General features: G+C 36.8%; 1 protein-coding gene and 1 long non-coding RNA gene across 3 annotated transcripts; both read left to right on the top strand.

The window, feature by feature from the left end:
• Positions 1-2,194: 2,194 nt before the first annotated feature.
• Positions 2,195-10,906, top strand: LOC128025291 (alpha-synuclein-like). 2 transcript variants are annotated; one of them, XM_052611502.1, is made up of 6 exons: positions 2,195-2,591; positions 5,580-5,621; positions 5,712-5,827; positions 6,757-6,774; positions 8,334-8,381; positions 9,463-10,906. In XM_052611502.1, the coding sequence occupies exons 1-6, from the start codon at positions 2,471-2,473 to the stop codon at positions 9,469-9,471; spliced, it is 354 nt and encodes a 117-aa protein (XP_052467462.1). In that variant the 5' UTR covers positions 2,195-2,470; the 3' UTR covers positions 9,472-10,906. The 2 variants fall into 2 exon arrangements, with proteins under 2 accessions (XP_052467462.1, XP_052467463.1); XM_052611503.1 differs by lacking the exon at positions 6,757-6,774 and having other exon boundaries at positions 2,202-2,591.
• Positions 10,907-12,054: 1,148 nt separating this feature from the next.
• Positions 12,055-13,173, top strand: LOC128025292 (uncharacterized). The gene is made up of 3 exons (XR_008186127.1): positions 12,055-12,204; positions 12,428-12,511; positions 12,604-13,173. It is a non-coding gene; the product is annotated as an uncharacterized LOC128025292 (long non-coding RNA).
• The last annotated feature ends 257 nt before the right edge of the window (positions 13,174-13,430 follow it).

Here is a 13,430-nt window from a genome sequence, read left to right as displayed (position 1 = left end):
CACAATGTATTCTGATTGGCTGTCAATTTTTTTATCGTTCATCAGCTGGATGGCAGGCAATGGCAAGATTCCAGGATATTATAGATTTTGCATGGATGGCAATAAAGAACGTTTTAAGAATGCACATTTCTAGTTATGCGGCTCAAATATTTTGTTTGCTAAATAAATAAAAAATAAATAAAACAGAAGTCAGTACAGCTTTAAATATGCTATGATTCCAGTCCAGAGATTGTCTGCAGTGATAAATGGCTAGAGTTTTTTTAACACACAAAAGCTCTTGTTCTTAGCGCTGACCCTGTTCGGTAAACCATGCCTCCAAAACTCTGTCTTTGGAGCAGACATCAGCTGCTCTTTCTCAGCCTGAAGTGAAAACATCCCACCTACCAAGAGGTCGGACTAGATTTCGACTGCTTGTGGTGGGGTTACACGGAGAGAATGAGTTACTGTGAACCTAAGAAGGCATTTTCTCTGTGGTGTGGTGGTCCTCAGGGTCTCTGCCTTCTTGTCTGTGCTTGAGTGCCTCAACAGTGTGCAGCTCAGCTGTGACGACAAACATGAGGGTCTCCTGAGCCAGGCACTCCAAGCCCAGCAACCAGCACTCAGCCTGTGCTTCACAAGATGTCTCCCGGGTTCTCTACCCAGCAGTCTACAGCATGAAGAATGCTTACATTCTCCACACGTTTATGTGAATGATTTCACTAATTCATGAATACGAATGACATCATTAATAAAGTTAATTCTTTGAGTGCAAAATTGCATCCCAAAACAAGAATATGACTGATCAGAAAAAAGAAAATAAGGATTCAGATTACAAGAGGTTCTGCTATATCACCAACTAGGAAATTATCCTCAGTGCTTAACATGTTTTATTTTATTTGTTGTAGCTGTGTTACTTGCATCATACAAATGTCTGCCTGTTTTTGTTTTTACCCTTCTACGATTTTAATTGCAACAGTAGTACACACACAAATCAAATGAAATAAAAACATAAAATAAAAACCAATAAAAGACGTTTTGGCCAAAGTGAAGGCGAAGAAAAAATCATGGTCATTATTCTATATTTGGTATTTAAAAATAAGAACAAAGATACACATTACAAATACACATTATATAAAAATAAACAAATTAACATTAAACAAAAAATGTATAAAATTGTCAATATTTGCTCACTGTCAAGTTGTCCCAAACATGTCTTAATTTCTTTCTTGTGCTGAACACAAAAGTAGATAGCTTGAAGAGTGTGGGTAACCAAAGAGTTGCTGGTTCCCAGTGACTTTCATGATTATTTTTTCCTACTATTAATGTCAGTGTAAAGTCATATCCCCACATTCTTCAAAATATCTTCCTTTGTGTTCACCACAAGAAAGAAATTAATAGATGTTTGGGACAACATGAGAGTGTGTAAAAAATGACTGAATTAAAATTTTTGGGTGAACTATCTCTTTAATGACAAGCAGCAGCATGAAGTTAGTTTAGTGCAATTAGTCTTCCGTCACTTTATATATAAAATCTAATGAGAAAAGAAGCAAACCACTTAGTAGCTGCTCTCCTCTTCTGTTGCTTGACTGCCTCTTCTGTATATCAAATGTATATGCATTTATATACAATATACTTTATATATAAAACATAAAAATACAAATATTACATTAGATACAAATAAGGGACAGATATATTACAAAGATTTCACATTATAATATGCAGGTGTACTTTCCTAATCCACATAGCGCATATATAGTGTATCCTAGCCTGTGATCGGTATATTGGGTGATTATGAGAGCTTACGTTACCCTCCTCCTCCCCAGCACCACCTGTAGAGATCTGCTGGGGGGTTCTACATTCTTAAAGCAGCCATTCTTCATTATTTTGACTAAGCTGAACAAATTATTGTATTTGCTATGCAGCAGCGTAGCAGATCTCATCCGCCAAAATCAAGTTTATGTATATTACCAATAAATGCTGGTTGAAACTTTCACTCCGACAGCTGTCATGACTGATATATATATTACTGTTGTTCTGGTAAAGTGTTTATTATTTTCGTTGGACAGATAAGAATGCTTACTCAAAAAGAAATACACAACCAGGCATTGAGGTTGAAGCGGATGACAATAATTGTAAAAAGCATCTGGTGAGAGGCAGTGCGTGTCTGCTGTGTGAGTGGGTTGGGTGGGGGCTGTATTCGCAGCACGACTTAAATGCACTGCAGCATCCAGCAGGTTCTGTCTCTCTGCATCCTGGACTTTTGCGCCTGCTCGCCTGCTCGCTCTTTCTCTCTCTCTCTCTCTCCCTCTCTCATTCCACTGCTCTCCGTCCAAAGTGCCCGTGCATCCGTCTGTCCCGGAACAGAATCTGTCTGTAGTCCTCTGTCCTGTCATTTGAAATTTTCAGCATATAGACAGACACCGTCAGCCCTTGCAAACCCAGCCCGGGTCAGTCTGTCTGCAGAAGACCATTGTCAAACTCAACGTCCAGGATGGATGTTCTAATGAAGGGATTCTCCATGGCCAAGGAAGGAGTGGTGGCCGCAGCGGAGAAAACTAAAGCTGGAGTTGAAGAGGCAGCTCTCAGGACCAAAGAAGGGGTCATGTATGTGGGTAAGTGCAGATGTTTGCTTCTTGTCTCTCTCTGTGTTTGTGTGTGTGTTCCACAAAGGGTAAAATAATAAAATGCATCATTGACAGTGATAATAATAGCTTTGTTCTATAAAGGTCTCTGCAAATATTCCCAGTAGATTTAATGCAGATGTGATGGATGAATCTGCATTCCATTAGTATGCGCGTGTGTGTGTGTGTGTGTCTGTGGAGGAGAAGAGGGTCTCAGTGAGGCGGTGCTCTAGTCTGCCGAGGAGCTGTGAGAGTGTAGATGGAAGCTGCTGAGAATGTGAGATCCAGACTGACGGCAAGAATGGTGCAGGGAACGAAACCTGGGGTGTGGTGGAAGATTGCAGACCTGAACGGGACAAAGTAAAAGCTCATAAAAACAGTGACCAAAGATGCCAAAAAGATCAGTGTGCATTAATATTTCGGGTGCATTTCCTGATTAAATTAAAAAAAAAAATGTTTCACATAATACATCATAATACGTCTTGTACAAAGTTGCACATAAATCGAATTTTTATTATTTTTCTATTTAATTCAATAATGTCCAACATGCTCATTATACATACTAATAACAATTTAACAAGTAGTAATTTGTAACAACAATAATAATTCATCATCAATTCATTATCAATGCATAAAAATACTTTACCCTTGACACATTTCCTGCATGCATTCATGTGCGTGTGAATAAGTTATTTTCCTGTTATGTACCTGTCCAATACAATATAATAATTCCAACTTCATCAACTAAGAATCTAGACACAGTTTTGACCTGCACACACTATAAAATATTGCTAATGTGCATGTGTATTAGAAAGAAAGTAAGGGGGGTGGCATGTAGAGCGGATCAGCTGAGCACTGCAGCATTTACTCCCTCCCTCTCTGCTCTCGCCAGCTCCATGTGTGTGTGTGCCGATGCAGCAGGATTTGCCTGGTTGTGAGAGGACTGTGATGACTAACCCTCACCATCCTTCTACGCCACCATAGAGCGCGAGAGAAAGATGGGTAGATGAGGTGCAGTGCTCGTGTTATGTCATAGGTTGCTTATGCTCATCAGTTCAAAAATGAACAGATGGCGTAGAGAGTACATGACAGAGGCAGAAAATACAAGCTACAAACACAGTTCAATGCAAAACCATTAATATGTAGTATTCATTGGATTCCCGCCTGGGTGCGATACATCTCAAAATATAGCTATACATTTGAAACTTTCTGTCCTTGATGTAATTTTCATCACCTATAACCTGAGAGTGGTAATCTTACCTAATCCAATCAGATCAACAATCAACCAAGCATGCATTTAGGTGTGATGTAATCTTCATAAGCACTTCCCCATCAAGGTCACCTATGCAGGGGTCCCAGGCCTGCAAATCTGCTCTCACTCTAGTGCATGTATTGTCAGGGGGTTTCAGAGTGCTTAAATGGTATTATGTGCACCAGGGTGTGAATTCATTACTCAGGTTGATTGTTACGAAGGCAGGTTACTTATTCTCTGTTTGGGATAGAGAAAGCTACTGCATTTGGAACTATGAATGGCCTTTGATCCAGAACTGTATTTTGTAAAGATTCAGTGTCATCAGCAACACTGTATGACACAGGGGAGATCTCCTTAAATGCTGGTGTAAACACTTTATCTACAAGCAGCTCAAATTCATCCAGCAAACTGATATAAAAAAAGTTGGTTTGAAAAGCAAACAGTGCAGATAGACTTTGCCATGAGATCTCCCTTAAGGCACATACAGAAGAAAAGCAGGAGAGCAGATGTGCTCAGCCATGCAGAATCTACTGAAAACTGAGCTTTCACTGAAGAAAGAGAGTGAGAGAAGAGAACTCTAAGTACAGAGATGGACATACTATATATATATATATATATATATATATATATATATATATATATATATATATATAAATATAAATATAAATGAAAGACAGAGTAATATGAAATCAGGTTGCATATATTACACAGTCTATATGATCTATGTGATGTATTTTTTAAATGCTTGATGACAGAAAGGCTCTAATATGTGTGATTGATATTATGGGTATATGTAAGACAGTCTTTGAAGCATAGTGTCATTGCCTGTTAATAAAGCATTTGTATCTTATCTGCTTTGAAGCGTTGCTGGAATTTCTGTCTATGGATAGAAACATAAAACTAAGGTTTAAATAATGACATTAGATTGATATCAAGACCTAACTCCTGGTATTTTTGAAAAACATTCTAAATATGACAAATCCTACCATTAGGGGTCACTGTTTTTTTATTATTATTATTAAATAATGTTATTTTGCAAAGACATTAAATTGTTTAAAAACTGACATTAAAGACTTCTTACATAGTAAAAATAAATAAATAATAATCAAAAAAACTATTCATTATAGAATACTGATTTTTTTTTATCGGGGTTTCCACAATTTTAAAATGAACGTTTATAATTAATTTATTATATATTTAATTATTTATTAACAAGATTCATGAGGTGCATGTTTCTTGAGCGCAAAAAAAGAAGCACGATAAAAATATTTTGAATGATTGTGAGACACCTTAGAATGGATTAATGATTGCTGAATTCAGATTTGCCATCACAGGAATAAATTACATTTTAAAATATATATATATTAAATTGTAATAATTTCTTCTATTATAATAATAATAATATTTCACTATATTACTGTTTTTGTCTCGGCGTCTCAAGTATGTTGAATATTGTTAAAAATCCGTTGTAATGTTAATGTTTAATCTGTTTCACATATTTTTTATTCTGTTTTCAATTGTCAATAATAGTAGGTTGACACCTATCCACTATATGAAATATCCAGCAATCTTAAAAAAAAAAATACATGATGTTCTAAAAACATTGTCTACAGAATAGCCACATCTAGGATGGCTTTGCCTCCATTCATATAAAACTTTATTGAATGTGTTTTTGTACAAATCCAAAATTTCTGAAGAACATTTCATGTTAATTTCTCATGTTTCAGGCAACAAGACAAAGGAGGGAATGGTGTCAGGCGTAAACACAGGTGAGAAATAAATACGTGTGCATCTTGAGAGAATAGAAACTGAGAATTGAGAAGTCACACATTAATTCTCTGTAATATGAACCCTCACAGTTGCCCAGAGGACCACTGACCAGGCGAATATTGTCGGTGAAACAGCGGTAGGCAGCACTAATGAAGTAGGACAGAAGACAGCAGAGGGACTGGAGAATGTGGCTGCAGTCAACCCAGTAAGTGACTGCACGTTTATACTCTACTCAACCAGCACTAGATGTCACCCTTTCTCCAAAATCAAATTCACATCTTTTAAAGGGTTACCCCACCCCAAAAACGTTGTCATTAATCACTTACCTCCATGTTGCTCCAAACCCGTAAAAGCTATGTTCATCTTCAGAACGCAATTTAAGATATTTTGGATGGAAACCGGGAGGCTTGTGACTGTCTCATTCACTCCCAAGTAAACTACACTGTCAAGGTCCAGAAAAGTATGAAAGACATCGACAGAATAGTCTATCTGCAATCAGTGGTTGAACTGTATATAATGAATACTTTTTTATGTGAAGAAAATGGTGCCAAGGTGATGTGGAGAGACACAGAGGAGACAAATTGTTGACTAAAGTTTTTTTTTTTCTTTTCTTTTCATACAAACTGTATTCTCATCACTCCGTAATGTTACGGTTGAACCACTGATGGCAGATGGACTATTCTGTTGATGTCTTTCATAGTTTTTTTGGACCATGACAGTGTAATTTACTTGCCAGTTAATGGGACAGTCACAAGCCTCCCGGTTTTCATCCAAAATATCTTAAATTGTGTTCCAAAGAAGAACGAAGCTTTTACGGGTTTGGAACGACATGGAGGTAAGTGATTAATGCCAAAATTTCCAGTTTGGGGTGGAGTATCCCCTTAATTAACATATTGTCTCTTATTGAATCTTTCTTGTGCATTGCATTTTAAAACACCTTTAAATTACTTAAGACTAGCCTGAGGGATCGATGTCTAATCTGGCATAACCACAAACTCAACACCTGTTTGTCTTTAAACACACAGTTTTGTTTAATAATACTGCACTAAACTATATGTACTGTATAAATACTGGTATTTTGAGTCTAACATATTCTGTTTTGTTTTTTCCTGTTTGCAATTGTGCTGTTAACAGGATGAGGCTTTATATGAGGTGCTTGTTAAATTGGGTTTGGAATGGTTGATTTAGTTTGTGGAGAGAAGTGCTGGTAGCCTGTGAATGTGGCATATATTCTGCATTTGAGACTGGGCTTTAACTTTACCTGACTGCTGTATCACACCACACAGACGGGGCGAATGAGTGCAAGCATCCATATAACAGCAGAGCTCAGTTACCTTCATTAAATCCCCCTCTGGAGTCATTCTCTTCATTGTGCATACTGAGAAAGAATGGCTGCATTGATTACTTCATTGATTACCTGAATTCCCATCAGTTCCCATCCAGTTAATGAGCTAATGTTATCGGTGTTCACAAATTTGCTTGTGGGTCGGGGTTGTTTACTCTACTTCTGCACAGAATTTGTTAAAAGTTGTACTAAATGAATTGCAGTGATCTTTAATCGCTTGACAGCAAAACTAAATTGATACACTACAATACCACGATCAAGCAAATCTTCACTAAACACATGTGAATGACAAGCAAATGACAGATCTCAGGTCTCTCATTCCAAATGCATCAACTAACAACCTTGGAACTCTATTGTGATAATACCTCATCTTCCACCAGAACGTATATTCTGGCATGACAGCACAGATGCAATAAAATAGCACGATTCATCAAGTAAATGATGCTAAACACTAAACAGTTACACTTTTACATCCTCAGACAGGTTACTAATGGAAGTGTGCTATTGCATTCTGCATTTCTAACTGCTCGTGGATGCATGCTTTTGTTTTCCCAGCGCGATATTCTTGCTACTTGCTGATGCTCTTCTTGAAAATCCGGTAAAAGATGGTCTTAAAGAAAAAAAAGAAAGAAAATTCAATATTATGAATTTTTGGAATGTTTGGACACTGTGTATATAATATAGGAAAGATGGCTCATCTAGGACCAAAGTTAGGCCTTCAGAGCGTTACTCTTAAAGTAAGATGTTTGTTTAGAATCTCTCATGAACATGTAAGCACTTATTACTTGAAACAACTTTCCTTTTTGGCATGTTACAGATTGCAACATTTTGTTGAATAGCCTGTTTAACTTTGAAATGCGTTAGATTTTGAAAGTAAAATTTGTTGCAAATGGCATTCTATGTTGATTTTGAGAGCTGTAATGAAAGTTTTTGTGGGGGATGTAAAGAAGAAAGAGAATAGACTAAGACTTGTTGTGAGGCAGAAAGTCCTTGGAGGAGAGTGTCTGGACCTGACAGTGACTCAGCAGAAGAGCTCAGCACAGCTGAAACGCAGAGACAGAGACAGATGAAGATGTGCCTGCCAGCTGCATTCACCTTCCACAGGAACTCCACGGCCATCCCCCCCTCCATCTCTGCAGTGACAGCAGTCATAACACACTGCAGTGAACAGACACTGTCCCTCTGCACAGGCAGAGTCTGAGAGGCCTGTGGCTGTGCTGCATCCCTGCATGGATATTATTTAATATGGCTGTTTAACATGACAAAAGCTGTGGCTGCACTCCATATGAAGATTCACTGCTGAATATATGAATGCCAGATGGATCTAAAAGCTGTCTTGGATTTTAATGGTGTCTGTATTTCACAGGGTGACTTCTCTCATGGGGGCGGGATGGAAGGAGGAGACGGTGGAGAGGTGAGAACAGAGAAAACATACTTTTATCAAAACCCTTTACTTAGGTCTCCCATTGCTTATTTGGTTAATTTTATTTATTTATTTATTTATTTTTTAAGCATTGGAGAGACGAATCTCATATTTTTGTACAAAAAAAAAAACAGATATGTTAATAAATTTATTTGTAAAATAAATAAATAAATAGCATGTTGCATACCATAAAAGAAACGCATCGAATTTCTCCTCATGTATATACTTGCATTCAAAACAGTAATATTGTTGAATAATATAATATTAAATTACTGTTAACCACCTGTTCTTGTTATTATGTCGAAAACTGCAACTGTGACACATTTTTTGTGTGTGTGATTCTACGATAGCGGTATTTAAAATCTTCTATAATATTAAAAATCATTTTCTCAATGTAATGTATTCATGCTGAATAAAAGTATTAATTTCATAAAAAAATTAAAGAGAATGAAATCCTACTGACCCCAAATTTTCAACAATATGATATATATTTTTTTTATTTAAATACAGAATTATAATATTTATAACATTCTGTATTTTATATTATTATACATGTATAAACGAATTATGTTTATTGCTAGAAAATTACATGTTATATATCCCCCCAGTGGGCTATTGCTGTTGAAATTGACATCAGCATTAATGTCAGATATGCAAATCAAACTACATCAAAAACTTTACAAACATTTTAATTGAACATCAAAGGTGTAGCCTACGTATACATTAAACCGTTTGCTGTGAGGGCTAACTTCCTATTTTCAGCCAATTAGCAGTGGAGGAAAAAGCCATCCAAACTTAATTTAAAATGATGTTACAGCATCTTTATCAAGGTGCCAGCAATGTTTGCATGCAGATTACATTTTTTATTATTATTTGACCTGTAATCCTGATAGCTAAGGTTAAACACTTTCTTTCACTGACTATTTCATGAAAAAGAATGACCCCCTTGCAAACTCTCTTCATGGCAAAATGTCCAAAGCGTGTGTGTGTGTGTGTTAAGATAAATGTGTTAATATAAGAATACAAGAATTACACCAGAAATGACTTAATCTGTGTTCTTTCTGTTCATCAGGGTTATTAATCCAGAGGCCTGAAGCTGAAACAGTCCCGTCTCTTCCCTCTGACTCTCCCCTTCCAGACTCCAGATGTAACTGATATTTTTTGTGACTGTATGGAACACCAAGTTGAAAAAGACTTTCCCTGAGCCCTGTAGCCGTTAAATGTGTGACGCTTCCCCTCTTTTCCACCTGTGGTGTCGTCATGTTCTTTAGTGTTATCGTCGGTCCTCTCCCCATCCACACCTCATCTAAAACACACACAAACACTCAAACGTGGACAGGAACCGTGAAGCCAAGAGGCTGATATCAGAGGGTTGAACTGGTCTTTTAGGAGCATGGCTGAGAAAAAGAAAAAATAAACCTGCATGACCAGTAATGTAAGAAAAGCAATACATCTCATTTCATCAGGGCATGTAGCAATGCGTGTCTGGATCTTTTGGAGGTCATAGCCATGTTTCAATTGATTTAGTCTTGAAAATGCTGCAATGTACACAAGATGCTGTGCGTACATTAAGAGATACATTACATTCCTTTAGTTCAGTATGTGCGCAGAATAGAGTAACTGTGTGCTTGACCAATAGACTTACCGTGTGATTTGTTAGAGTACAAATATGTTTATTCACAAAATGTGAATGCATATTGTATACATAGGTACTTAAAAACAAAAAACGAATATCCGTATTGATGTAGCTGTGCATTTCTTCATTAGCTTGTACACATTAGATCTGAGATTGAATGAGGTTTGCGTTGAATCCCTCCGCTGCTAGGACAAGGAGACTTTCAGTGTTCTAGAGAGAGATCGAATCTTCAGACACATCCTGTTTTGTCTTGATTTTGTTGCAATGCATGTTAAGTCGTGTGCGATCATGAATCTGTGATGCCCGCAATGTAAAAGCAATACTCCAGCACTATTGCAAAGTTTGTCGTTAGTGTTCTGTGGCACTGTGCTGTGCTGACTCTAGGGACTGTTTTACCAAGGGAATGCTAAGAAGTGTAGATCTTTACCAATAAGATGACAGTCTTCATCTTTGTTTAGCCTTGCCATCACGGTGACCCAAACTCCGCCCTTGTCCTGTCACTCAACAGTGTGTTCAGATCCACCCCAGGCTTGTGTCTGCTGTTGGTAACTAGGACAAAGCTATCAAACATAGCAGTTTGTTCTTTTTTTTTGAAGCCACAAAAAAAACTGAAGACTGCATGTTGCCTTATCAGCACTCCTATATTCACTTACACACACTCACACATATATACAGTACACACACACACGAAGCTGAACAAAACACGGAAACAATCTTCTCTAGCTTTTTTCTTTCTCAAGCCTTTCTCTCTTCTCTCTGGGACACACACATACACAGACAAACAAATGTCCTACATACCTTTTATTTTGGCATCAAAGCAGGCAAGCTGATTTTATAAACTATATACAGTAAGTGAAATAAAGAGTTTTGTTGAAATCTATGCCGCCGAGTCAAATTTTATTTTGTGAGCAAGTGTCCTTTGCAAATGTATGCACTACAAAATACAACGGGGGAAAAATAACAGTTAAACAGTTAAAAATAAACAGTTTTCACAATAACACAAAAGAAAAAAACATTTTCCATTTTATTTTTAAACCTAGTGTGAAAATGTCCAAATAAGCTTTCTTTAATAAACTTGCAGTTAACTCTAGGGCATAAAGGGTAATAAACCACATCTATTTATGATGTAGCACTATATAATCAAGTTCTGCTCTGCTATTCAACAACAAACTTCAAGCCAAAAAACTGTCTCTCACACACACACACACACACACACACACACACACACACACACACACACACACACACACTACAAGCAGTTATCTACCACTCCTTAAAAACATTGCCTTCTAGGGATACATCAGCACACACCCAGTATGCAGGAAAACTACTGAGTCGAAGTATTGAGAAATTCACGTGGTGGGGGGTGTAAATGAGGTGAGAAGCAAATCTGTTTGCACAACCTTGGTTATTTATCTTCTGACCAAATATTGATTAAAGGAATAGTTCAGCCAAAACTGAAAATTAACTGTACTTTGCCTGCATGTTTTGTTTTTCTTCATCAGAACAGATTTTGGAAAATGTAGCATTCATCATTCAATGGATCCAAACAGCTGATTAAAAACATAGCAATAATCCACATAACACAAAAAGCAAATCTCGTGAAGGAAAACATGCTGTTAATTTCCTCATCCTCAGACCTTTCTTTATCATCAAAATGCATAAGACAAAAAAAAAACTAAAAACATTAGGAACATGATCACATATAATTTCAGATACTGTACATCTTAAAAACCGAACCAGTGTAAAAATGCTTTACGCAGCTTGGCTCATTTTGCATCAAATTCTTAGGTTGCTTCCTTAATGATTCACACAACCCTGTATTCACCCAAACACTAATTCACCAACAGTGGAAGCTTGTATTTCCAGTATAGTATTGTGTGTGATGCCACACCCTGTATACAGTACAAACAGTTCTCGTGATGGGGTACATTTTGAAGTTCAGTGTCTCTGAATACTAATTTTATACATGAGAAGAGAAATACAGACATGGAGTGACTAATGAATAATGCCAGAGGGGGTGGGGGGTTAGGGGGAGGTTAACATGTTAAACACCGCAGCCTATAAGTACACACATCTCTGATGCACACTCAGTTCCTCACTGACATCAGACACCAAACATGGACTTCGCCAAGGGTAAAGCAGATGCGCATGTGGAAAAGATCATTGATCAGGCTGGTAAGTTCAAGACTTATTTTATAACATTTATTTAATGCATCTACTGTATGCACTTTTGAGGGTTACAGTATGGCATATGAAAATTAAACACTTTAAACTGATGCCTGAAAATGAATGTAACGAATGAAATTAAATCGCAAGCAGTGCTAGTAATTTCTATAATTTACAGCTTGCTTTTCCAAAAATGTAAAGGCAAGACCATTAATTTTTATAAACGTTACAGCTGTAGTTGCCAAAGAAAAAGTTGGAGGAATAATCGGAGACAAGAAAAAGACAGGAGGTGCAAGAGACCATAAAGAGGGTGGAGGTAATATTTTAGTTTCCTTTGATAGGAGAACTTGGAAATATACCTATATTTATCCAGTGTGAAACTTTCTGATTAATACATTCTGTCTGCAGGCAAACCTGCTGCAGACCCTGCAGCCAAAAGTGCCGGGGACATTGGGAAAGGTCTATTAAAGTGAGACTGCATACTTTAAACATGATCTTTATCATTCACCACTGGACTCTAACTGGACCCCACAATCCTGCATTGTTTAAACTTTGTATGACAGCACTGAATGTTTCTCCAGAAGCTGTATGTTTTATGTCATCTTGAAACAGGCAATGCCTATATTTCTGTTTTCAGCACCTTTTGAGATTTTTTAATAATAAACATAAAAAGTTTAATTTAAGAATGCATTTATATATAAAGCACACATTCATACATACGCTGTAGTGAAAGTGAATTAAAATTATTAAAATGCACAAAGCCAATAAAACTGATGCTTAACATGATGGAAATAAATAACTGTTGTTCAGTGGGAGATTGAGTTAGTTTACATGGTGAAGTTATTTTTTATGTTTTTTTTTTATGCTTGAAATGCTTTCTGTAATATTGTCTGTAATATTGTCATGTTTTTAAGACGAGACAAACCAGCTAATACCACATAGCATCACAGAATTAATAAAATCCATTATTAATACTTACTGATGGTGTTTGTGCTGTTGTTGTCCCACTAAAATGATGTCACTTCCTTGTGGATTTCCTTCAGGCACTGATTTTGTCTAGTTAAAGGGTTATTTAAAAATAAATAAGAAAAAAGCACACACTAAAACACAAAAACGGCAAACCAAAGTTTACAAAAAGGATACTGTTGTAATATTCCATCATTAAAGACATGGCAAAGATGGCAAAATCCACACCTAAGTATTTACAGTATTTAAATTTCCCTCAATTGTTAAAT

This window comes from Carassius gibelio, chromosome A12 (genome assembly GCF_023724105.1).
Source record: "Carassius gibelio isolate Cgi1373 ecotype wild population from Czech Republic chromosome A12, carGib1.2-hapl.c, whole genome shotgun sequence".
Taxonomy (NCBI): domain Eukaryota; kingdom Metazoa; phylum Chordata; class Actinopteri; order Cypriniformes; family Cyprinidae; genus Carassius; species Carassius gibelio.
The sequence above is the reverse complement of the archived record's forward strand: the minus strand, read 5'-3'. Positions and strand labels throughout refer to the sequence as shown.

Excerpts from the sequence above, each read along its gene's own strand:
- LOC128025291 (XM_052611502.1), top strand. The coding sequence starts at position 2,471 with ATGGATGTTCTAATGAAGGGATTCTCCATGGCCAAGGAAGGAGTGGTG. Across the intron at positions 2,592-5,579 it reads AGAAGGGGTCATGTATGTGG|GCAACAAGACAAAGGAGGGA; the intron begins GTAAGTGCAGAT and ends CTCATGTTTCAG. Across the intron at positions 5,622-5,711 it reads GGTGTCAGGCGTAAACACAG|TTGCCCAGAGGACCACTGAC; the intron begins GTGAGAAATAAA and ends GAACCCTCACAG.